Source organism: Calonectris borealis, chromosome 4, assembly GCF_964195595.1.
Source record: "Calonectris borealis chromosome 4, bCalBor7.hap1.2, whole genome shotgun sequence".
NCBI classification, from domain to species: domain Eukaryota; kingdom Metazoa; phylum Chordata; class Aves; order Procellariiformes; family Procellariidae; genus Calonectris; species Calonectris borealis.
This window is the reverse complement of record NC_134315.1, coordinates 922,595-947,399: the sequence shown is the minus strand read 5'-3', so window position 1 is coordinate 947,399 and position 24,805 is coordinate 922,595. Positions and strand designations below refer to the sequence as shown.

At 50.0% G+C, this 24,805-nt stretch overlaps 1 protein-coding gene across 1 annotated transcript in view; it reads right to left on the bottom strand.

Annotated features, from left to right (window-relative positions):
* The window catches only part of DYSF (dysferlin), a 105,553-nt gene that overhangs the window by 35,590 nt on the left and 45,158 nt on the right, over nt 1–24,805 (bottom strand). Inside the window, exons 36-44 of the mRNA XM_075148332.1 lie at nt 24,339–24,440; nt 23,680–23,841; nt 23,315–23,480; nt 22,913–22,986; nt 14,323–14,385; nt 5,112–5,210; nt 3,802–3,930; nt 2,428–2,583; nt 617–708 (exon numbers count right to left, since the gene is read on the bottom strand). Of these exons, the coding sequence (XP_075004433.1) occupies nt 617–708; nt 2,428–2,583; nt 3,802–3,930; nt 5,112–5,210; nt 14,323–14,385; nt 22,913–22,986; nt 23,315–23,480; nt 23,680–23,841; nt 24,339–24,440 (1,043 nt within the window). The remainder of the gene's footprint in view (nt 1–616; nt 709–2,427; nt 2,584–3,801; nt 3,931–5,111; nt 5,211–14,322; nt 14,386–22,912; nt 22,987–23,314; nt 23,481–23,679; nt 23,842–24,338; nt 24,441–24,805) is intronic.

Below are 24,805 nucleotides of genomic sequence, written 5' to 3'. Positions count from 1 at the left end.
CAGAAGTCTGTGGCCCTACAGCAATGCAAACAACTCAACCAGCCCATATCATGTTTACAGATAATTTTCAGGGCGTCTGATTTTGAGGTGTCCCATACCATAGCCTAATCAAACAGGCCTCCATTCATCATGTCTTTTCTTCAGACTTTTAACCAAAGCACCTAAATGAGGAACAGAGTTTCCCCAGACTTTCTCTACCATAGCTGGGATGAGGCATATGCCTCCGCAAGGGAATCTCAGGTCTAAACAACCCTCCTGATGACAGAGCAGACCCATGCTCCACAGCTCAAAAGTCCCAGGGAGAAGACAAACACGAACCATGGTGGGTAGGACGGTGGTTGAGCCAAGGCCAGACTCACTTCAGCAAGGTTGGACACGAGGTGAGAACACGGCATGGGAATCACAGAATAGTTTGGGTTGGAAGGGACCTTTAAAGGTCATCTAGTCCAACCCGCCTCCAATGACCAGGGACATCTTCAAGCAGATCAGGTTGCCCAGAGCCCCATCCAGCCTGACCTTGAATGTAGATTGGAATGGGAAGCTCTGGCTGGCCCGGCCCTATTCCCTCAATACGACATGAAAAATCGCACGGACTCTGAACTGAATCAAAACTTACTTTCCAAAAACAGGCTCCAGCGTACAGGGGAGGTAATTTTCTTGGTCATTTATGGATTTCTTTCCCACTGAAACCTTCACATAGGGATCGCACTAAAGATGGTCATGAAAATAAATGCAAGAAAGAGTCATTGCACAGCAATATTGATGGCGAAGGAATAACTCTGCCTCCCCTTCTCCCAGCAAGCAGGATCTTCCACCACCCTTGACAAACACCTGACACCTATTTTCAAGGATAGGACAGTCTAACTCCTTATTACAAATCTGTGACCATCGGCAAGATGCACTGCAATTCCTTTTTGAGGATGACCAAAGGACCAGTTAGCAGTGTGGGACAAGAGTCCAAGCCCTTCTGAGGCCCATGGGATGGAAAAGCAATAAAAGCATGAAAAAAACTACTTATGGCTTCTTTGATGGATTGGGCTTGCTCTGAAATCCTCAGGATGTTCCTGTTCTCATCTGAGTCACCTGTTTTGGGGTTCCACAGAGGTAGTAATTTTTTAAGTTTGAGGTCTACTCAAAAATAGATTTACAAAGGTAGGGGACTAAAATGTCAAAGGAAAAACATTTTGTTTCAAAAAGTGTGGTTTAAAACCATGTATTTCCAAGATGCTGCAACAAATTTAAAGAAAAATAAAATGGAAGCATACTTTCACATAAAGCCCCATTGTTCATCTAAAAATTGTATCAGATATTTTTACATTTTTAGCAAGTTTTTAAGCTCTCTCACAACTAAAACTATTCTGGGAAACCAGCATAAATTTGGAAAGTGGTTAAACTAACTCGAGTCAGCATTTTTGCCAAGGGAAGAAAAAAGAAAAAAAAAAAACTTCACCTAAAAGATGTCACCCAGCTTGAGCCCTGTACCTAGAGGGACCCACCATCTTACTCAGCTCACATAAAAATAAAAAAAAAAAAAACACCAAACACAAATGGGAAATATATTGGCTAGTTATGCTCCCTGGAAAAAACACCCAGGCCAAGTTCCTCACCACTTTTCCTTGACTTGAAGATTTTTTTAAGAAGCAAAGGATGGAAAAGCAGTGCTCGGGGAAGGTCTGCAGTGTGAGGTCGGACTGGGCATCCAGGGCTCTCCTTTTGCCTCCCCTTGACTGTGATGAGCATTAGAAGACATCACAGCATAGGGGGAAAGACTGTGGGTCAGACTTGGATTGGTTTCGGTTTTCAGTGTAAAAAAAACATTTTTCTACTCCTTCTTTTTGATCTGCAGGAGTTTCTTATGGGAGATTTCTAAGAAATTGAAAACTTTCATTCCAAGTCCATTTTGAAAAACTGGGCAGATGACAAAGGAGGGGGGTTTTTGTTCATGTCAAAATATTTCCCATACTTTTTTAAAATTTTTTCCCTATTTTCCAGTGGAACAAAGAATGTTAAGAAGGATTTTTCCCTGAGTTTTTTTGCAAAGTGAAACAAAATGAATATTTTCATTTCGAACCAACACAATTTTCTTTTTGCACTGAATTTTTCTTCCAGACCGGCAAAGCTCTGCAAAAAGCAGTCATGTGAAGGCATGATTTTGTTTCCTTCGGCACCAAGGTAAAAAAAAACCACCTCATTTAGCTATTTTAACAAGCCCTACTGAAAAATCCCTCAGGATGGAGGAAGAGTTGGTTCCTGGGATTCCCAGATGTTGCAATGGAGGCAGAAAGAAGATTTTCTCCTTTTTGCTGTCACCGTTGTTTCTAAATTTTAAGCCATATATACAAATTTTGATCAATTAGGGCTGACCTGTTGAAAGAGCCCACCCCGTGAGCCAACATTGAGCCACCAGAGCTTTCCCCAGCAGGATACCTTTCCATTGGCGTCCTTGGGCTGGAGGCCGAAGGCCCGGATGATGTAGACCCTGACAAGACACTCCTGGGGTCCTCTGGCCGGCAGCTGGTGGAACTGCCGAGGTGGCACTGGGACTCGCGGGTCATCTGGGAGAGGGTAAATTTTGAACGAACCCTGTGAAGGACAGACGTGTTCAGCTGCGCTTGCACACCCACACGTGCAGATGGATCTCATGTGAGCAGGTTTGCAACAACAGTCTGGCTGGTTGCATAGAATCACACAATCATAGAACGGTTTGGGTTGGAAGGGAACTTTAAAGGTCATCTAGTGCAACCCCCATAAAACGACCAGGGACATCTTCAACTAGATCAGGTTGCTCAGAGCCCCAGGCAACTTGACCTTGAATGTTTCCAAGGGTGGGGTATCTACAACGACTACAATGCTGGGGACAGAGCCCAGATCCTGACCCTCTTCTAGCTACTAGACCAGACCGTGTCCTGTCAGGCTCTTCATGGTCGAGGGAGCCAGGAGCAGGGTGGCGAGCTGCCTGTATCATTCCTCCCTTGCCTGAACATGGATGCAAACTCCTTTATAAGCCTGCACAGAGCCACTCCAGCTTGTTTGTCCTTTACCACTTCTACTTCACTGTTCTTTGAGCCTTCACGCTATTAAAGAGGTGTGAAGGAGCCTTGTTATGAATCAGCCCCCCGAAAGGTTTAGGCTGAGCCTTTCTCTGCAGGAACAGTTTAAAGGGTTCCTGAATGAGGCAGCTGGTTCCTGAGAGAGGGATGGGAGGAGGAGAGAGAAAATGCAAAAATTTACAAGTGTTTTATTCACCAGAGCTGATTTCCTCCCTGTGAAGTGGCAGGAATCAGTCTCTGGGTATTGTTTGGGGGAGGAGAGCGCTGAGTAAGAGCAGGAATTAAAAAAAAAAAACCCACCTAGAAAAATTTAATCCCTCTTCTCTCGCAAACAGGCTAAAGGTTACAAAGAGCAAAAGATGCATCGCTGCTCTGCACTCCACAGACACCTCCAAAGGGAGAGCTCTGAGCTCCGCCTCGGCGAGACCATCAGTGCTCACACACGCTCCCACCACCGCCCCAGAGGAAGAAGATGCTCCATCGCTTGCATCCAGCGATGGGTTTTTGCTGGAGGATGACGACACAGCCTGGACTGGGTTTGAAGCACGCGAGGCACTCACTGCTGGGAATACAGCAGCCAGACCTGCACTGGGAGGTTGTTCAGACGGGGCCCAGTGGTCTGCTTTTATGGCCCATTTCTCACTGATTTCCTACCCAAAAATAGTCAATTGGCATCATCCCACTCAGCAGCAAGACCTTCCACCCAGCAGAGTTTGTTCCTGGGTACAGGCAGACAGAGAGACCATCGCACCTTGAACTCCCCCACGACCGAGGGGTCGTCATTTGAGTCCTGCGACCGGCCGCGGTACAGTTTGAAGGTGTGGCAGAAGTCAGAGAGATGCTCGAAGTCCTCCATGTTCTCCAGCTCCGTCTCATAGACCTGGGGAGGGAGAGATGGGGGGCGAGGGCAGGGACAGCTCCCGGGCAGAGGGACTGCTCCCGCACACCAACAGCTTGTCCCCACCGATCTGGGACATGACTTGACCCAAACTCCACAGCCTGGGGGAAATACCACCCACTGGGACAGAGTCCTGGGACCTGTCACCCTTGTGACAGGTGCCCCTCACCCAGGACAGTGATGAAGGACAGATCTTGAGCAACCCTACAATAAATAACAGCACATCACAGAAGACACAGACTAAGCCAAGGTGTCACAGAGGGTTTTTCATCAGCCAAAGAGACCTTCCTGCTGGGAACATTTTCCTTAAGACCAGTCAAGGTCTTCACAGAATCGTAGAATCGTAGAATGGGTTGCGTTGGAAGGGACCTTTAAAGGTCACCTAGTCCAACCCCCCTGCTGTGGGCAGGGACATCTTCAACTAGATCAGGTTGCTCAGAGCCCTGTCCAACCTAACCTTGAATGTTCCCAGCGATGGGGCATCTACCACCTCTCTGGGCAACCTGTGCCAGTGTCTCACCACCCTCAGTGTAAAAAATTTCTTCCTTATATCTAGTCTAAATCTAACCTCCTTTAGTTTAAAACCATTCCCCCTTGTCCTGTCGCAAGAGGCCCTGCTAAGAAGTCTGTCCCCATCTTTCTCATAAGCCCCCTTTAAGTACTCAAAGGCCGCAATAAGGTCTCCCCGGAGCCTTCTCTTCTCCAGGCTGAACAACCCCAACTCTCTCAGCCTTTCCTCATAGGAGAGGCGTTCCATGAGGTATTCTTCATTTTAGTCCTATCTGGGCTCCTGTCTTAACTTTAGCAATTCTTGTAACAGGGTACCTAAATCTCCCTCTTCCCTAAGCAATCTCTGGCATTTCTTGTTGTTCCCAAACACTTTTCAGGGTGGCAGTTCCCCACCTCCTCTGCCACTTAGAAAAGTGACCATTTCTTGAAGGCTGCAAAGTGGAAAGTTACCTGAAAGCATTTTACAAGAAAACTGAGTTTTCAAAATAATTATTTTTTAAAACAAAAGTACCTGCTCTCAGCAGAAAATGATCTAACTTTTTTTTTTGTCCCAGAAGAAAAAAAAGCCTAAAGACTCAAAAAAACCAAAGCTTGTGGAAAAACACCATGGAGAATGCAGGTCCAATGAGCCAGAACCAGCCAAAGCCACTTACCTTCAGGGTGTCAAAGCCCTTCTCTAAATAGCAGCCACACTTTTCTCTCTCTCCTGTGGAAGCATAAAATTTGCTCCACCAGTCAATGAATTCTTCCTCCTGGCAGCAAGGGATACCAAAGTTACACATCTCCACGAGCAAACCCCAACGATCAATGACAGCAGCATCTCCCATAATTGCTAGAGCTGAACTTCTGCCCTGTGCACCAACCCCATGGCACAGCCTGGGTCTGGTGGGTCTCTGTCCTGCAGAGGTGATGAAGCTATCGTGAACCCAACCTGCAGCTTCTCATTCCCTGATTTCAAGGTGCTTTTGGGATGCTTCCAGCCCAAATCCAGCTCTTGCAACCACAGCAACACCATGAACCTAGACCTGTCAGCAGAGAGGATGATTCTCCATGGGAGGATGAGGTAAAGCTCACAAGAAGACATCTGCAGCATTTTTAGGCCAGGGGCAGATTTTGGCCAGTTTGGGTGGTGGTCTTCCCAGGACCGCAGTGCAGGACCACACAGTGGATGAGACGAATTAACTCTTGTGCTGACATGGTCCTGACAGCCTGAAATTCAGGGAGGACGTGAGGACTGCTCTTAAACTCAGCCCCCGATTTAGGCTTTGCCTGGAAGGTTTTGGGGTTTCTGGAATGGGGATTGCCTTTCTGGTTTGTGTCCCAGCACCACCCAACCCCCCCATCCAAACAAAGCACATGGGCAAACAAATAAATGCATATACTTCCACTAAAAAAAAAAATGGTCCTCAGGTGCTGCACCTCTCTCAGGAATAATGTAACTCTCTTCTCATTGATATTCTGCAAAGAAACGGGCAGATCTCACACAACCTCAGCCTCACAACCTCACAGCCCACAGCCGCAACGCCATTAAGGAGCATTTGCCTCGTCTGCTATGTAAACAGGATTTCAGCTCCGAGGATGCTGTTCCAAGAAGAAAGCCGGCTGCCGGCTTCAGCAAATGTATATATTTTATAAGAACACCATTTCTGAAATTTATACAAGCAAAGATGAAGGGGCTTTGACTGTGATTCATGAAACATTCCTGAAAAATAATGATGTCTTATTTTAGAAGTCCACAAAATTCCATCACACTGACCTAATGGAGGAATCATAATAGAGGTTTATTGGATTTATATTTTAAGCCAACGGTGCAGGCTTTAAATTGCTGTCTTGAATAGACATTGTTTTTAATAGAAATATTACATAAATTAACTGAGGCCTCTGCTGCCTCCCTTTTTTTTGAAAAAAAAATTTTGCCTTTCATCACTTCCCCTGTTTTATTGTTTAAAAAGCTACACTCTGACCATCATGGCTTTATTACGACATTCCACAGGTACTGAGTTACAAAGAAAGCACTTAAACTAATCTGACGACTTACCCATGGTATCTTCTGCAGCCCCAAGACAAAGAATTTGGTTAGATATTTTTGCTGATTTCTACTGATGTTACAAAAAAAAGGGGGGGGGGAAAAAAAGAGGAGGCAAGGGGAGCGGCTGGAATGTTAATAGCGAAGGACATTAATCCATTTGCCTGCAAATGGGAAAGCCAGGGAAAGAAACGGCTCTACCACATGAGCGACTGAATTCAGGGATTTCATTTAGCAACCAGGCGATAGCCAAAATCACCTCCAGTGTTTTATTTTGGACGTGGTACAGGACGGTCCTCAGAGTCAGGGTCTGTGCCCTGAGCCCTGACACAGGTGGCTGAGGGACCTCAAGCATCCTGCATGCCCTCTCCAACTTTTGCATGGACCCCATGGGGTAGCAGCGGGGCACACACCCACGGGTGAGCATCGCTTGTGGATAAATTTCACATCAAGCGACTAACGGCTAAAATTTTGGCTCGTGGAGAAGCTCACTCAGATGTGGTGAGCCACTGTCATGCTTATCAGAAGGTTTGCTGTTTCTCCATCCCTGCTCATGCCCTCTTCCCCCACAACCACAGTTCCTATAGAGCAGGGACCACCATAATGCAGAGCTGGCACCTGCATCCCAAACGCCCTGAGACTGGAGACAGGGTTGCAATCATTTTCCCTTTCAGTACTGAGATAAAGTCAAGACCTTTCAAGCTCCAGGATGCCCAGCTTTGGCATTTTCTGCTAAAATGGAAAGGTCAACATTTAATATGGGAGCGGCAGAAGAGGATCCAGGACAATTTCACCAGGCAAGAGCCTGAAAGGGACCATTTCATCAGTTTTCCAGCAGTTCCATGAGCATCCGGGAAAGGGGCAGCAGGAGAGTCCCTTCCAGGGGGGCATCCCGGAAGAGAGGAATGTCTTACAACCAAAAGCACAGCCATTTCCAAAAATAAAGAAATTCAGATTTAAAAAAAAAAAAAGTTTTTAAAACCAGAATTTCACCAGCAGGCTGCAACTTCCCACTTGAAACATTTCTGGGATTATGGCTTGGACACAGCAAAAGCACTCAGACACATGCTTAACTTCAATCGAGTGTGCAAATCCCTCTGAAGTCAATGAGGCTCTTCAGACGCAGCCTTAAGGGCGTTCTGGATCAGGCCGTTGGATCAGCAGAGCCAGCAGCCGCCGCTTACTTACCCCCTCCACATAACAGGGAAGGAGGTTTAAGCTGTGTCTGGTCTCCACGTAGGACTTTTACCCAGGGCTATGCACATTGCTGTTGAGGGTATTGAAATTCTTCCCTCCTCTGGACCCCACAGTGCAGACCTGTGCCATCCTGGCAGCTCTCGGGATGTTTTCAGTCTCGTTTTGTTTCATCCAGGGGGGAATGTACCAGTTTTAACCTCATTTTTATTGGGGAGGCTGAGCCAGGGTGATTTTCTCCCCACCGCCCAGGGTTTCCTGCTACTCCAGCCCATCCCATCAGATACGTTCCCAGATAGGGTTAGCAGGAGTCTGGGCTGGTCCAGCACAACCCAGTTTTCACAAAATATGTTGAAATGGTCATTTTGGTCTGGAGCAAAAGGAGGCGTGGAAAACTGAGAAGTTGCCACGCAACGGACATATCGGCTTCTGGTGAAATTTAGTCCTTATCATCACCAGGTGGGGGAAATTGAGGCAAAGACAGGTTAACGTCCAGACAGCCAAGCCAGGAGAGCAGAGCAGGCATGAGACGACTGAAGTCTTAATACTTATACTTGCTCTCATAGTGATTACACACTCTTCCCTGTGGGAATATAGATAATTATAGCAATAATAAATATTGCCCCTAAAGAAGCTAAGCCACTGCCTCAGTCTCAAATGCACTCACACCTCACATCTGGGAGGCAGATTTCCTGCTATAGGAAAGCTCTGCAGCTGGGATGAGAAGATCCCTCTAGAAACAGCTTGGACACTTATAGATGCATCTCCCCAGCTGTTTGTTACCACGCTTTTGTGGGAGATGACACCCAGCATCTCAGCCTTGGAGAGGGTGGTATTAGCATCCTCATCTGCTCCAGCACAAAGGCAGCCTGGTCAGCTCAGCTCATTACCCGACTAAACTAACCCAGCCCAGCCCTGTCCTCCCATGGGCGCAGAAAAATCCAGCGGAGAGGCCATGGCAAACAGCTGGGGAACACAAAAATGTCTTTAAACACCGCAGCTGTGCTCCTTGGGGTTTTCCAACCACATCCTAAATCCCTTTGCTGCTCTGTCTAGCATTGCTCCAGAGGTCAGCACTCCCAGGCAGGAAACCGAGCGGCTCGCTGCTGCGGGAGGCATCCTTGGGGCGGTTCTGCGATGAAATGGCTGCAACGAAGCCAACCAGCCACCCACCACCCAAGCAAGGTGCCAGCTATCCCCATGCCGGGGGGACATGTCAGCCTCTGCTGCCCTAGGGGCTCCATCACCTACAAATGCAGACCAGGAGCAGTTGCAGAAGTGCCTGGGAGGAAGGAAAAAATCAGATTTTCCTGCTAGGAGGCCATGCCCTGCCCAAGACACTGGGGTGGAGGTGTCACAAACTGGGCTTGGGACCTCACGCTTGCCAGACCTTGGGAGCTGGAGGAAGCCTTTTTCATGCTAACAACCTCCCCACGTCCTTGAACTCCAACCTCTTCCCCAAAAGGGACCTCTCTTTGGGTTATCCTTGGGTTAACCTGGTCCTTTCACCTGGTTCCTTCAACCTAGCCCAGGGATCTAGAGCAGCTCTGAGCAGCACCGTGCAGAAAGCAGCGCTGGAGGGAGGAGGAGAAAACCACATGTATCCACACAGGGAGGCTGCAAGGGGACTTGGCTTATCCTTCCATTAACCCTCAAGGTGTGAACTGTCAGATGTTCATAAAGAGAAATTATCCATTTCTGGCCGTTTCACTTTTTTTTTCACCATACTCTTAATTTTGCTCAGCAATGGAGAAAACTGTTTGTTTTCAGTGGGTTTTTTTTCCATCTTGTTCAATCAGCCTACATTTAGCCATGTCCACCCAAAGGCAGCCTCCCACGCACCTCCTTGCCATCATTTTTTCTCTATCCCATGGTTTATATTTGGGGATGCTTTCCCCCGCAGCCCCAGGCGGTGGAAAGCCAGCTTGCCCTGCAGATTGGTCTGGCAGGGCTTTCACCCATCGCCTGTGGCACGGCCACGGGCCATCCCCCAAGAGTGCACCAAACTCTGGGAGAAAAAAACGGTGTCAGGAACGCGCCGGGGGGCAACGCTGGGCTGCAGAGCGGGTTGGCGACTGTTTTCAGCAGGAGATATCCAACACCAAGAGCTCTTCCAACTAGCAGTAACAGGATAAGCCGTAAAATATGTGCTCTGATTTGGAAGTAGCAAACACAGCAAATAACCAATTATTCCAAATAGTTTACAGATTTTGACTTTTTTTTTTTGGCTTGGGTTAGCTTTGCTAACTTGTCATTTGATGGGTTATTTGTATTTCTTACAACCAAAGCATCGCAAGCCAAAATAACGGTACGAACCACTGCGTAGAAAGCACCTTATAGTGCTTCTCAGGGGAGAACGGAGGCTCCTCGTTGCAGTTTCATGGCTCAGAGGTGTCTGAGGGCTTCTCGTGAGCTCCTCTCCTCTGAGAGATGCTCATAAACTGCCTGACTGCTGCTACTGCTCCAGCAAGCTAAGGCTGGTGGAGAGGAGATCTTGCCAGACCATTTCACAGCTGGGAATGCAGGAGTTGCGTGGCAACTCTTAAGGCAGATATCAAAACCAGGCCAAAGGCACAGAGAGTTTTACAGTCCCTTGTTTGTAAAGGGATCCCGGTGTGACCAGCTCTAGTGGTGGCATCTATAATACATCTACTTCAGCTTTAGTCATGATTCAGCTGACTAAATAGGCTCTGATCTTAGCAAGAGTGTATTGCACCTTCTGCTGATGATGTCTATGGGCTCTCCTCTGTCCTGCAGTCCCCTGCGCTTTCCCAAATTAACACCCTTAGGGTCACCAGGATCTCATCCTGAACACTCTCAGGTCGGCGGTTGTTGGCATCGTGGCAGACACACGGAGAGCGATGGCACCTCCATCCTCGGGGAGCTTCAAGGGGACACTGGCCAAGCCCAGGTGGGGCTCTAGGGATGGTTTGACAGTTTGAAAAGGGGATTTACGGGACTACAAAGAGGGGATCTTGTGGATAATTACAGAGGGGATTTTGTGGATAATTACAGAGTGCTCCTCCCAAGTAGGGAGGGGGAAATGGCTCATAAAAGAGCTTATTTTGACATTTTAAGAAGCCATGAGTCTCTCTTTCACCCTTTGAACATGATTGAATCACTTGAACTCCAGAGGGATGAGCCAGGATTTCAGCGCGGTGGGAAGGGGACAGATCTGGAGCAGAGAGGTGGGTCTACAAGACATCGGTGTTGCAAAATCATCTCATTTTGTTTATGCCAAAGATTCTCAGGAGGGACAAGAGAGGGACGAAGGGCCGACTCTTGAATTTTCTAAGAGGACTTTGGCAACAGCTGCACTAGAGGAGTGCGAAGAGAGGCCAGATTAGAAAGGGTTTATGAACTAGGTTATAAACAACTGCAGATTAAGTGTTTGGATTCATGCAGGCTCCAGGCAGAGCCTGAAGCATCAGCTCTGGCAGCCCTGACCTGATGTCCCCACCACACTATCGCAATAGAATAGAATAGAATAGAATAGAATAGAATAGAATAGAATAGAATAGAATATAGTTTGGGTTGGAAGGGACCTTTAAAGGTCACCTAGTCCAACCCCCCTGCTGTGGGTAGGGATGTCTCCAACTAGATCAGGTTGCTCAGAGCCCCGTCCAACCTGACCTTGAATGTTCCCAGCGATGGGGCATCTACCACCTCTCTGGGCAACCTGTGCCAGTGTTTCACCATCCTCAGCGTAAAACATTTCTTCCTTATATCTGGTCTAAATCTCCCCTCTTTTAGTTTAAAACCATTCCCCTTGTCCTGTCCCAACAGGCCCTGCTAAAAAGTCTGTCCCCATCTTTCTCATAAGCCCCCTTTAAGCACTGAAAGGCTGCAATAAGGTCTCCCCGGAGCCTTCTCTTCTCCAGGCTGAACAACCCCAACTCTCTCAGCCTTTCCTTATAGCAGAGCTGTTCCATCCCCCTGATCATTTTGGTGGCCTCCTCTGGACCCGCTCCAACAGGTCCCTGTCTGTCCTGTGCTGAAGACCCCAGAGCTGGACGCAGCGCTGCAGGGGGGTCTCACCAGAGCAGAGCAGAGGGGCAGAACTCCCTCCCTTGACCTGCTGGCCATGCTTCTTGTGATGCAGCCCAGGACACGGTTGGCCTTCTGGGCTGCGAGCGCACATTGCCGGCTCGTGTCCAGCTTTTCATCCACCAGTACCCCCAAGTCCTTCTCAGCAGGGCTGCTCTCCAACCCTTCATCCCCCAGGCTGTTGATACTGGGGGTTGCCCCAAGCCAGGTGCAGGACCTTGCACTTGGCCTTGTTGAACCTCATGAGGTTCACAGGGGCCCACTTCTCCCCAGCTTTTACCCCGTGGGTGGGTGTAGGGGATTGCTGCCACAGGGAGCAGAGGCAAAGGCTATCGCCCTCCTTGGTGGCTCTCCGGGTCCCCCTGGCAATGCCTGCCCCATTTTCCAGAGCTGTTTGTGGGTCTGGGGTTTTTTGAGGTTTTCTCAGCGCACTGAGGCCACGCTGCTGGGGATGCAGATAACCCGCATGCTCGAGATGAAGGGAAAAAATAACTCTTGTGGACTCCACCAAGGAGACAGGCAGACTGATCTGCAAGTCAGCTCTCCACGAGAGCAAGCCCATGATCTCCCATCACGCTCCCCCTCCTCCGGATCATTAACACCACGGTCGGAGGCAGGACCTGGCGAAGTTCAGGAGTTCCCTCACACACTCCACACCGGCCTGGATTTTTCTGGCTGCAAAAGCTTTTTTCCTAATATTTAACCAGCTGCAGCCCCTATGCCTCATTCCACAGCTCCTGCTTTCGTGCAAAGCTCCCCAGCTATAAAGGAGAAGGAGACGGGAAGGAAGACGTGCACGGGCCGTCTCGGTGACATGCTTTCCAAAACAGGATGGTTTCCCCCGGGAGACGTCAGCAGCTCTCCACGACATGAGGTTTATTATATTTAATCACATTCTTGTAGGGTCCTGGTGAAGGCCAGGAGAATGGGTTTATTACTGCCTAATATTCTGTTGCTTTTATTTTAAATTAATGGTTTGCAGCTTTTTTCTTTTTCTTTTTCTTTTTTTTGTTTTGTAAAATTTTATTTGAACTAAACCGAAAACATATTCATGTAAATTAAAGATGCTGATGAACAGAGGGAGGGGGGAGGCTATTTATGGAGCTTTTGTTTCCACACTCCGCATCCCAGCACAGCCACCCATCTGTCTTCTCTGCACGACAAAGAAAGTCGCATCAGTGAACAATGTTTTGTGGGTGCAAAGGATAAACGAGGTACTGGAGAGATGCACATAGGGCCAACAAAACACATATCTATATATTATGGAGAGACAGGCTGGACGTTAAACATGCCTCCAACCCTGTGCCAAGACCTACAAAGATGCCCCAGGGGCTTCTGCATGCAAAGGTTACAGCAGCCATGAAGCTGCAACCCATCTCCTACTCATGTGCTCTGCTTGCTCTATTTTTACTCTATTTTCAGCAAGTGAAAGCCCGATTTATCTTTCCTTCCATCCCACATTGTCAGACCTCGAAGGGAGACTATTCCTCCCAAAGACACAGTATAAATAACACCTCCGAGCTGACCTTCTTCCAAAAGTCTGGGCTGGCCCATCGGTGTTTTACAGCCCAGGGCTGAAGCACGCGGGCACCGCTCCGGGTTCGGCCGGTGGGATGGAGTTGCTGCTTATTGCAGCAAGGAAGTGGAAAGCAATTCAACTAATTCTGGCCTGAAACACACGGGAGGAACATGCATGGTTCTTGGCAGGAACTGCCCGTGTCCTGTAACTCATGGGCCAGTATCAAGAGGGATCTAAGAGGGGTGAAGAGCCCCAAGGTCACAACCCTGCTAGGGATGAATTTGGGGCATGGAGGAGAATTGCTCCTCTGGAGTGCCAGCCCTGAGAAAGCAAAGCAGCTTCACTGCCCTTCTTACAAAACCCAAGAACACCCCAAACATCTGATTTCCTTATGAAAAATGCATGAAGGGAGCAGGAGACATTTTGCAAGGAGGGATCTGTCACTGCTTAGGCACTGCCTGGCATCTCCCTCATTGCCATGCTTTGAGGGCACCAGGCTGTATACCTGCAAGAACCAGGATTGTGCAAAGTCCTGCTGTTGAGATGAAACCTTCCCTGGGGTGAAACCCTCCTCCTAGTGGAAGGTCAACACCTTCTTAGTTCAACTTATGCCAACGTGATGCCTAGGACTTGTCACGGTCCCTGAGCTGGGACATGGAGGAGCACAGAAGTCCCATCAAGTCCTTAACCATGCCACTGCAGCCACCCAGGACACACCATCTCCACTGAGCTAACAGGCTCTGCAGGCGTGCACAGAGAAGCCAGAGGCTGTTGGGAAGACATCTGACCTCGAGCACATACGTAATTCTGCCGGCTCCGCAAGGACAAGAGGGAGGAAGCTTCCTCATCCCTCCTCCCAAAACCGACCTCGTTTTCTTTGGCATGAAGGAAAACGATTGCTGAAATGCACACACACCTGTAGCAAGATGAAATTTCCATTTTTCTAGGACAGCGAGGGGATCTTTCACAAAAAGAAATGTCTCAATTTTTGCAGATCTTTAACTATATATATATGCACAAATATCATTCATAAAACCCATTAAACAAGCAAGTAAGTTAGAAATTAAGCAATACATACATGAGGCTGGGCCCGAGAAGCTGGTATGTTAATTAATGCTGAGCTGGTCATACCCTCCGCAAGCTACAAATTAAAATGATTGGTTATCAATGGGGTTAGAGAAACAATGTTTAACATACATCAGCAAAAGCACAATTTAGGAGAAATAAGATGAATGAACCCGAGCAGTGCCGCCTTCCCCCTCCCCTGCGTTATAAGGTTGAGGTCTCCCCGGACAAGGCATCCTTGGCAGGAGAGGAGGGTTGGGGTTTTCATTGGTGTTCATCAAATGAGACTGGGTTTGAATGGTTGCAGAGAATAAATGGGGTATTAAAGGGAAACTGCAGCAAAAACCCACATTACAGAAAAGCTGTTAATATTTCTCAGCGCAGGACAGCATCTCCTCCTGCCGACACTGAGGGCTTGCAAACGCAGCAAGCCAAGTTCATTGCAGGAGCCAGGGAGGGATCTGACCCAGGGTGTTTTTAACAGAAAGGGATTAGGAGAGCTCAGGACCAAGGTCTGGTACAAACAAAACGCCGAGCACAAGTGCAGCTTGTCCTTGGCAAACCAAGAGCTGCCATCACCTACCCCTGCCCTGGGCAGCAAGCAGCAGCTCTGCTTCTGTCTTGCAAGGTGTGTTTCCTTCGAGATGGAGAAGGGGGAGAAATGAGGTGTTCTCACCAGAAGACAGCTGGTTCTGAGCACCAGGCCAGGCCCGACGGTGCTCCCCCTGCTCGCCAGCTCGGGCTGGTCCTCAAACGCACTGCTTTTGACCCCATCGAACCAGACCTTCATCAGACCTTGGGTCAAGCTGAAAACACTGAATTTACAGCTGCTTCATGGAGGAAAGTTTCCCCCAGGCTCAGTTCCCACTAGGACACCCATGGAACTCTCGGAGTCCAGTGGGAGACAGCTCCTCCGCTATTTTATCAGAAGAAACAAATATCTGCTCATCCTTCGGGGCTGCAGAGGGACCTCATGGTTGTCCTTCCTGCTCTGCTTCCCATGGGGATGAGGACCCGGGAAAGAGCACGGAGAACAAGGGGAGGCTGCGGGTGCAGAGCAGGCAGGAATACAGGCAGAGCCACACCTGGCTCACCCAAGAAATCCCACGGCCACTTGTGCACGCTCAGCCCTTGCAAAACCCTACTCCATGTGCACTCCCAGAGAAGCAAACCTGGAAGGCTTAGCCCAGGAGAACTTGCTGCAGAAAAACTGCTTTTCTATGAGTTTTAGGAGCTTCTTTTCTTCGCATTTGGTAACCATGATGTTTGCAGTTCATGTGCACACAGACTTGTTTTAAACAGACCTCGGGCTGAACTTCTCACCCCACTTGGACGAGATGGACGACACACACAGCAACCTCACAGCAGAGGGGTTTTGCATCTGTTTGTTTTCTCTATTTCAGATGAGGACAACAAAGTGATCCTTTGTTCCAGTCATCCATCAGAAGAGGGACCAAAGCCAGGCTTGGCAAGGAGGGAGAAAGGCTTTGGAGCCACACAATGAAACACACCCATGCACACATGCATGGGCAGGAACAATCCTCGCTCCTGCTTCCAAGGTCACCACTGGAAGAGCAAGCGCTACGGAGACTGCAGCCCCGGGCATGGGCTCCTGGCCTGGGATCCATCGCCTTTCCCAGGGAGAAGGGGTAGGATGGTCTCTGCAGACTGGGACTCCTCTTTCACCCTCCAAACCTGGCTCCGGAGGGGAGCAGAGCGGGGTGGAGGGACCCCGATGGCTGCAGGGTGTCAGACCACCTAAGCAAAAGTCACGCCAACTCACGTCCAACACCAGGAGAGGATGGGCATGGGAGGAACAGCATCCAGGGCCAAAATTTAGAGGTGGGAATTTTGGTTTGGCTTTCCAGGAACAAGCTCCCTCCTCTCCACTCCCCAAACAAAGGGCAAAAGTGGAAGACAAACAAACAAACAGAGAAGAATTAATCTGGGGTCAAGCTGAATAATTCAATTCATTGCAGGGTGTTTTGTTTGCGAAATGTTTGTTTCAGTAAAGAAATGTCAAAGCCTTCCACTTTGAAACCGCTGCAGCAGAGTGTTTTGGCTTTGCAACGTCCCTCTCCCCCTCTCATCCTTTCACCTCCCGTTTAAACTGTTCCCCAAGTTTGATCGAGTTTGCAGATGCTTTCGATAGGCTTCAAACTCCACCAGGGAACAAAGTATGTATTGCAGAGCTGGGGTCCCTCCAGCTGCAAACCTCTGCCTCACTGCTTCCTCCGACACAGCCCCGGGCAGCTGCAGGGACCTCTGCAGCCCCCATGCCGCTCCACGTGCCGGGGAGCAGCCCCGAGAGCAAATGCTGGGTACACCTGTATAAAAGAGCCTGTGTCCCCATCCATAGCTTTTGTCCCCAAAAGGACAATTTGAGCAGGTTTCCTGACATCATGATGAAGTCCCTGCAAGGTCTGGGAGAGCCGCAGCCCTGCGGAGCCTCATCGAGCTCAGTGTTTCCTCGGAGGAAAAAGCTGAGCCGCTCCACCCGAACCAGCCTCGGGAGCACCGCAGGAAACCCGGCTCATTACTTCTGTTGCTCGGGGGTAGTTTTGGGGAAGAAGGCCCTGTCTTCAGGTCTGGGGACATTGCTAGGGAAATATTTTTCTGACCTTTGCTGGACATTTAAAAAATAAAAATTACATAATGCAATACGTAGTGTCATTTATTTTGGTTAAAGGAAAGTCAAACATGAGCAAGAGCTCACCTCACCTCACTTTGCAACCTAAGGCTGAAGGACCTCATTTCGGTGAGGCCAGAGGTGCCCCCCTTTACCCGCCCCTCCCTCACTCATCGTTACAGCCCTCCTCTTCCTCACAGGCATCCTCAGAGGCCAGAAGGTGGCTCATCTCTGTCCTCTGTACCCACTGCCCATAAGTGCCGTCCTGGATGTTTTGCTAATTGTTGGATCGAGCCTGAGTCCCCTAACGACGAGGTCTGCACACGGGAATGGGGAGGTGGGCTGGGTTTTCTTACAGACAGATCTACTTCTGCACATCCCAGCCAAAAGCTGCCTGGGGGAGCAAGTATTGAGAAGGAAAAGATACCCAGGTCACCTCAGGCAATGCTCAGGAAGGGCTTTTTAACAGGCAGCCCATGGGACAAGCCTTGGGGATCTCACAGGGGATCAGCTGCCAGCAACTTCTCCACCCCAACACCAACCAGGACGACGGCTTCTTCCCCACCAGGACTCAGATCCATGGGGTGCTCCGTGCCCATGGCTCCAGCAGCACAAAGACAGGGACCGATGCTGCAGGAAGATGCATTTTCTCCCATCTGCAGCCCCAAACCCAGTACCTGTTCTCCTTGCTCTGCAGCATCTCCAGGGTGGTGACAGGTCCTCACTTCCACCGAGAAGCAAACAGCGGCAAAGAAATGCTGAGGATCTCGCTGCCAACAACCCTCTGTTCCCTGAGTTGTCACCTTCCAAAAACAACTCTTTTGCCTCCAGGTCAGTAGGAAACCTCATTTCCTCCTGCCAGACGACAGCCTGGCCACCAGGGCCACCTCCCGGTCACAGAGCTCTAGCTCTAGCAGGGTCGTGTCCCTGCTGCCTGGGGCACACCAGGTCCCTGTGATGGATCCCAACCTGCTGCAGACATGACAACGGTCCTAATTTTCAAAGCACGTAGTGGATGGAGAGCCAACTGTACCAAGGATGAAACATTGATCCGTGTTGTTCTCCATGGTGTATGGGTCTCCATCAGGACAGAGAGCATCCCAAAGTCTCGGGGAAGAACTTCAGAGCCAGGGAAAGAGTAATTTTCCATGAATTTGGATAGAAAGCACATAAATTTCCAAAGGAGGCTAAGTGGCAGGCTGTAATTCAAAAGACAGACAGACAGACCTGGATCTGGCATGCCATCAGAAGTGCCTACAGCTTCTGCAGGAGCGCTCAGATATTGCACTGACTTTAAAAACTGGTAAAGAGCAGAAAGAGTGTTTGGACAAGAGCATCCAGAGCAAAGCTTTGGAAAGGACGGGAGTTGGAGGTGGGTCAGCAGCTGCTACTTTCCTTCCTCCCACCACAACCTGCTCACGGGGAACCCACCAGCCCAGCCCTGAATGAGTGCAGGCATCTGAAACGGGTCCCCTTGGCCCTTGGTGCAGCTCTTCCTCATCCCGCTCCTGCTTGGAGCTGCTTGTGCGGGGTGGGAGGAGATGGGGGGAGCAGGGCCAGATCCTGTGGCGCCTGCGGTGACGGGGTACGGCTCACGGAGCGACGGTTTCCCCACGATGCACCACCACATCTGAGGAGGGGATTAATTCTTGTTTGCAATTTAAACAGCTCTGCCGTGCCAGGGCACTGCGTAACAGAGCCTCCGGCCTCGCTCCAAATTAGCCTAATGAAGAGCAGGTTTCGGAACAGACTCGGAGAAGGAGCGGGCTGCCCCTCTCCTCCCACCTCTCCTGTCACCTTCTGCCACCTTTGACCGCTGTATGGACACAATCAACACCCAGCGTGGTGCTGAGCTGCATGTGCAAGAGGTCCCTGCATACCACGATACTGCTCTGCCTCCCAAACTCCCCCAAAATACCCCAAAATACCCTGCCCAGCTGCCTTTTCCTCTGGGTCAGCATCTCCAAGAGGTCCCCCAGCAATGGACAGGGCCAAAGCACCACCTCAGCAGTGATGGAGGTTTGCACCTTTGGTTCCTCAAATGCAGGTGTAAATGGGATGATCCAGCACAGGGAATCAACAGGAAAACTCCCACCGGCAGCCACGGGGATAGATTTGTGCTTCCAGGGCCGTGCCTGGTCCCTGCAGCCCACTCAAACACGGTGCCCTGATAAAAGTCAATCCAGACATCTACATCTTGGTTCGTTCAGTGCACACATGTCTGCACAGCACCTATGATCTCTGGCTTGCACACCCCATGCCACCAACAAGCATGTTCACGGTTAATGCGGTCAAAAGATGGAAAAAAAAAAAGCTTTGAAGGACAATTTTTCATTTTCTTTTCCAAACTAACTGCAATAAAAAAGGTGGAAGCCAAAAGAAATTTGAAATTCTGCCATTTTTGGAGCGCAAACGTAAGAGTGTGCACCCTAGGTTTCTCTTTCTTGCCTTGCCCTCACCTCCAGGTGCAACAAAACCTGGGGAAAACAGGGAAACGGTGAACGGGTCTCGGGGGGAAGCACTGAAAGTGAATGAAGTCCTGCAAAATTAACATGAAAAACATTCTTGATTTTTCACCACTAGAAAGTGCCCAAAGAAAAGAAAAATCTGTTAAAAAGATGCCTTTTCATTAAAAAGCCATGGCAATCTGATCAGAGCATTTCAAGCAACAGCGGGCACGGCCCTCTCTGCACCCAGCAGAGCCTTCACCTGCGGCTCTCGTAAAGGATATTTATGGGAGGAAATTTTCCTCCCCTCACCTCCCTCAAAAAAGCAGCCACCAGGTTAATAAACCGCTGGCCAAACAAAGCAGGGGAATTTCCATTAAGCAGAGTAAAAGGGTAATTAGCGACTGGGCTGAAAGCGCCCACCTTGTCCTGCGTTGCAGCAGCCAGCCCAAGCCCCAGCCGTGCTGGCTCCCCACGAGAAAGCAAATTTGGGTCAAAACCCTGGTTTCCCAGAGGGAATTGCATTTCCCTCTTGTCACCTCCAAAAAAATCACGGGAGAAGGAGCAGGAGCGACTGCGGGTCTGGAGTGACCCTGGCAAAGGCACAGAAAAATCAGGGGTGGGAAACGGCGCTGGCAGATGAAGGTCAGAGGGAAGGAAATGTTTTGTAAAATCAGTTGCATTTAACAAATCGTTTTGCCATCAGAAAAAGGCAGCAGAGGGCTGGTGTGGAGATGGTCCTTCTGATGCTCTCGAAGAGCAGTATTGCACGTCAGACGTGCTGCAGGTTGTTGTTTTGCTACACAACACCATTTTTACTGAAAATTGACCAAAAAAAAAGGAAGGGGGAGATTTTAAACTGTAGATTTTAGAATATGCCAAAAAAAAAAAAAATTAGCAAACCAAACTGAAAGTTGGGTAGATTTTTCTATTAAAAAATAAGAAATTACGTCTTTGGAGCTTGCTGGAGTTGCAGACGCAAAACCAGTCCACGCATCGCTGCCCCATCTGTGGTTGTGGGTCAGGAGGGGGCCAGAAAACCCTTCTGTTGGGGGTCTTAGTTCATGGCTAAAGCAAACTCCACCCGGCCTCTGCTGCCAGGCAGCACCTTCCTGTTCTTCATGCGTGCTCCCAGCCCTTGAATTAGATCTGTGCCTGCCACCGTGGGAGCAGCAAACCCATCCTTGGGTGCTTTGGCCCTTTCCTGGGGATCCATCCCACCCACAGCTGTCTCTGCAGAGGGTCTCGCAGCCCTGGGGGAAGCACTGGGTGCCATCGGCTTCCTTGGTGCAGCAAAGAGACATCGTTTGCCCAGCATCACGCGGTTAATCAGAGGTAAAATCAGGACCTGCACCCCAACCCTCCCACCCATGTTATTCCCTGACCTCACTTTTCTCCCAAGTGCTTTCTGCACTAGGCTAGAAAAAAGGTTTTTTTTATTTGCAGAAGTGAAGATTCCCGTTCCAAGACTTGTTTTGGTGTGGTTTTTGCAGACATGCTCCAGTTACTTCACTGATACAAGATGAAGCACCATTGTAAATTATTAAGACAAATCCACAAATGGCAAGCGAACGGAAAGCCAATTAGGTTGTCAGCAGTATTTTCTGTCTGGAGTTGCTTTTTCCTTTCAACGACACTTGTTCACTTGGGTCAATGTTTTCAAGTTCCTAATCGATACTGAAGCATCTCAGGACAAGATGCCAGCATCCCAGGGTGCTGAGCATGTGAACGTCCCACCTCTTGGCTGGTGGGGAACCTGAAAAGCTAGCTCATTTGACATGCCTCGCTGCGGGGTGACCTTGCCTGAGAGCATCAGCCTGGATCTCATCAGTGCTTGGGACAGGTAGGCATGAGCAGGGCCAGCTGCAGTTGAGACCGCAACAGGCTGGAGTCCCACACCCACAGCTTTTGCCGAGCACTGGCCAAAATCTTGATTTTTCCTTAGCCCAAAGCCTGAAAGCCTTGAACTGGGCAGAAGTTGCAGCATGCAACGTGCACTCCTGCTTAAGCAACGCCTGCTCAGCCGCAGGGAGGACTTGCACGGCACAAACCTAAAGCAGACAACCTAGCACGAGGGATGCAACAAGGAGAGAGGTGCAGCTCCAAGCTCCAAGCTCCAGCTCGGAATCTCCAGGGACAGCCTGATGCTGGGACGCCAATCTGAGCCCAGCTTGGGACATAACTGCAGATATCTGATGGCACGGATCAGTGGATCGTAAAGTCCTCGTGAATAGAAACACTGAGGTGCCACCAAGGAGATGAATAAAGAGCAGAAGCATTGACACCCAAATTATACATCTTGCCTTTACGGGCAGTGAAAGGCAAGGCAAGAGGCATACCTGAAGGGCAGATCTCCTACAGAAAGCTCAGGCTTTTCTAGCCCGAGGTACCGTGCAGCGCCCACAGCCTTTACAACAGGGAGGAAGGAAATGCCAGCACACGTTAAATACACCAAAGGGAAGAGGAGACCATGAAAAGCTCCACCAAACACCTCTGACAACACTTTCAGCAGCTCCTGAGCAATCAGGGTCACCTACAGATTTGTGCGCCACACACGCACACGTCAACACTGGCAGGTCTCTGCCCCAAAGAGGACACATCTGCTGGCAAAGAAACCCAAGAGCCATAGAAATGTGAAGCACCAGCAGGGCCAGTGTCACCAGTGTGGCCAGACACCTTCCAGCTCTGCTTCAGGAAGGAGGAACAGCAACCCCAGTGGATTGCCCAGCCTGGCCCATCTACAAGGGAAAGCTGAGACCCCTCAAACTCATGGCACATAGTTTCTGCAACAGCACCAACACATTCCTCCTTCACTGACCCTGCTAAAGCATGTCCAGTTCCCACCACCATGGGATATTCTGCAATCACAGTCCCCACCGTGACCCTCTGCAGAATAACTGGAGCTGCTGAAAGAAGCAAGTGGGTTTGGAAGCAGCAAAGCATCCTGCAAACAAAGAGCAAAACTGGGGAAAGGAGACCTGGCCATGTGGTTGTGGTAAGGACGACTGAGCCTCAAGCAACCTTTGCTTCCAGTGTGGCCTTGGGCAAACTGTCCCATCTGCCAACACCAGTTCACCCTCTCCAGTGCTGGGGTAGGTCCCCTCAAGGCTGTCAGCTCTTTGGGGCAGAGACTTCATTTCCAAGAGAGCATCCCGCACAGCAGAGCCCTAAGGGGATGACTGCAAACCTTTTTCAGCCTCAGACCAAACCATACATTTGAGGAAGAGACGCTGGAGGGAAGAGCCTGGCATGGAGAGAGTCTGTGGTCTCTCCCCGAGAAAAGCAAATCTGACGCCTCATATTAAACGTAGGGGAGAAGGATGAGTTTGTGGTTGTTCCTTATGGCTTGGTGGAGGAGAGGAGGTGAAAACAGAGGTGGAAGCTGCAAAAGGCAGGTTACAACCAGACACAATCTCACATCAGAGATCTGCATCACTCTCCACCCCAGCCCTGTACCTACACAAGTTCCCCCATATCACGCAAAGTAAGAAACCAGTGTCTTCCCACCACTGTAATTTTTTCCCTACCTGGAGAGGAATAAGAGGCTCTTTGTCATCGATGTCAATTAGGACGTCATCCCTGGGCGTGAGGCTCACATCATCTGCAATCAGAGCAAGCACGAGCATGACCAGGACATCCAGCTGTTAGAAACCCCAAAGCTGAGCCTTGGGATCAAGCTCCAGGAGCGATCTCAACCTTGCCCAGAGCCTTCACACCAGGTCATGTTCATGAGAGTTGGACAGCTTGGCCAAGGGAGAGCCCAGCTCACCAACCAACCCCAGAGCTAAACTCCTCCTTGGCACCTCCTGGGGTTTTTATATCAGACCTACAGCTGGGCTGAGCTAAAAGCAACGTATACAGTGACCCACAGCTCCTCCTGGAGAAGGGTACGGGTGTGCAGCCAGCGTGGTCCTCATGGCAGCACGTACCTGAGTGCTCCTGGGGACCATCTGTCTCCTCTCGGTAGGGGTCACAGTAGAAGTCCTCCAATGAGCGGATGGTGCACTGTCCCACCACAGGTCTTCGGCCAAACGGCCTGTTGTCGATGATTTTGACGATGATGGGGGGGCTGTACAGGCTCTCCTTGGGTAAACGCTGTGAGCAGAGGGGAGGGAACACGTAACTACGCAGGGCAGGGTCGGCAGCTGCTCTGCACCTCCCCAAAGGGAACCAAGGCTAAGCAGGACAGAATTAGCTTCACCATAGGATGCATTTTTTTATGGGACCTCTGGAGGTCCTTCCCAACCAGCTTTTCTATGACTGCATCACTGCAGGGTGGGGACCAGGTCCTCACCACTTCCATGAAGAGCACACAGACGTCAAAGTTGGGGTTCTTCTTGACGTTCTTGATGACGCAGGACTGCACGAGCTGGCCTCCGCACTCCACCAGAAGGCTGGGCGAGGTGACGCTGGCCAGCTGGTAGCTCTTGAGGTTCCTCAGCCCCCAGGCCAGGATCTAAAGGGTGAGGGGAACAGACAGCAAAGTCTGAGCCAAAGGTCTGCCTCCAGGTCTCCCACTGAGCTCCTCAGCAATGGAGGTAAACCATGGTTGGCCCATGAAGGAGAGATGAATCAACCATGTGGGACAGCTGGTGCTGGGAGAAGCCAGGTCGTACAGCAAGCATTTCTCTGTATGCACCAATATACCAGGTCCACAGCTATTAATGCAGCATCTCTGTTTTGAGCGAGTACCCCAGTGTGAGGCACACAGGACAGTGTGAGGGCCAGGGCTGTGCTCTGCCCTAGGACTTGACTGCTCGGTGAGACTTGTTTTCCCAGCAAGACAACGTTTTTTGACTGATAACCCATGGGCAGAACCAACTCCCAGCACCGGCGGGACTCTGTATCCACAGAGTCTGTCTTGGATCCCATATCTGGGTCTCATCCTCCCATTAGGGACACACATTAGGGGTGTTATTCTGCGAGGGGGCTCGTGCGCTCCCCATCACTCACCTCGATGGCCGTGCGCTGCAGGACCGGTTTGATTCCTTGGGGGACCATGTAAATGTTGGGCTCCCGCTGGGGCGGGGGGTACGGCAGGTCAGAGTCCGCGGACTGCGGGGAGCAGAGATGCCAAGGGCACATCAGGTCATGCCACGATGGGACACCAAACCCATCGCCTCCCCATGCTGCGTCCCCCCAGAGTCGTCTTCTCTTTGCAAAACTCATCTCCCCCCAGAAGTCCAGGACACATAGACAGGGGGAGATGAGGGCTGGGGGGATGAATGTACTTGCAAATAGTTTCTCTCCCTTTAATCTGACCCTGGGAACAGATCAAACGTCTACTGCTGAGAGCAATCCCTGAGCCTTTCCCAAGGAACTAAGAGGGATCTGCCATCCATCAAGGTTCAGCCTCCTTTAGGGGAGGAGGGGATGAAGGCGCATCTATCCCACGCCAGGACCTCGGTGAGACAGTGGTC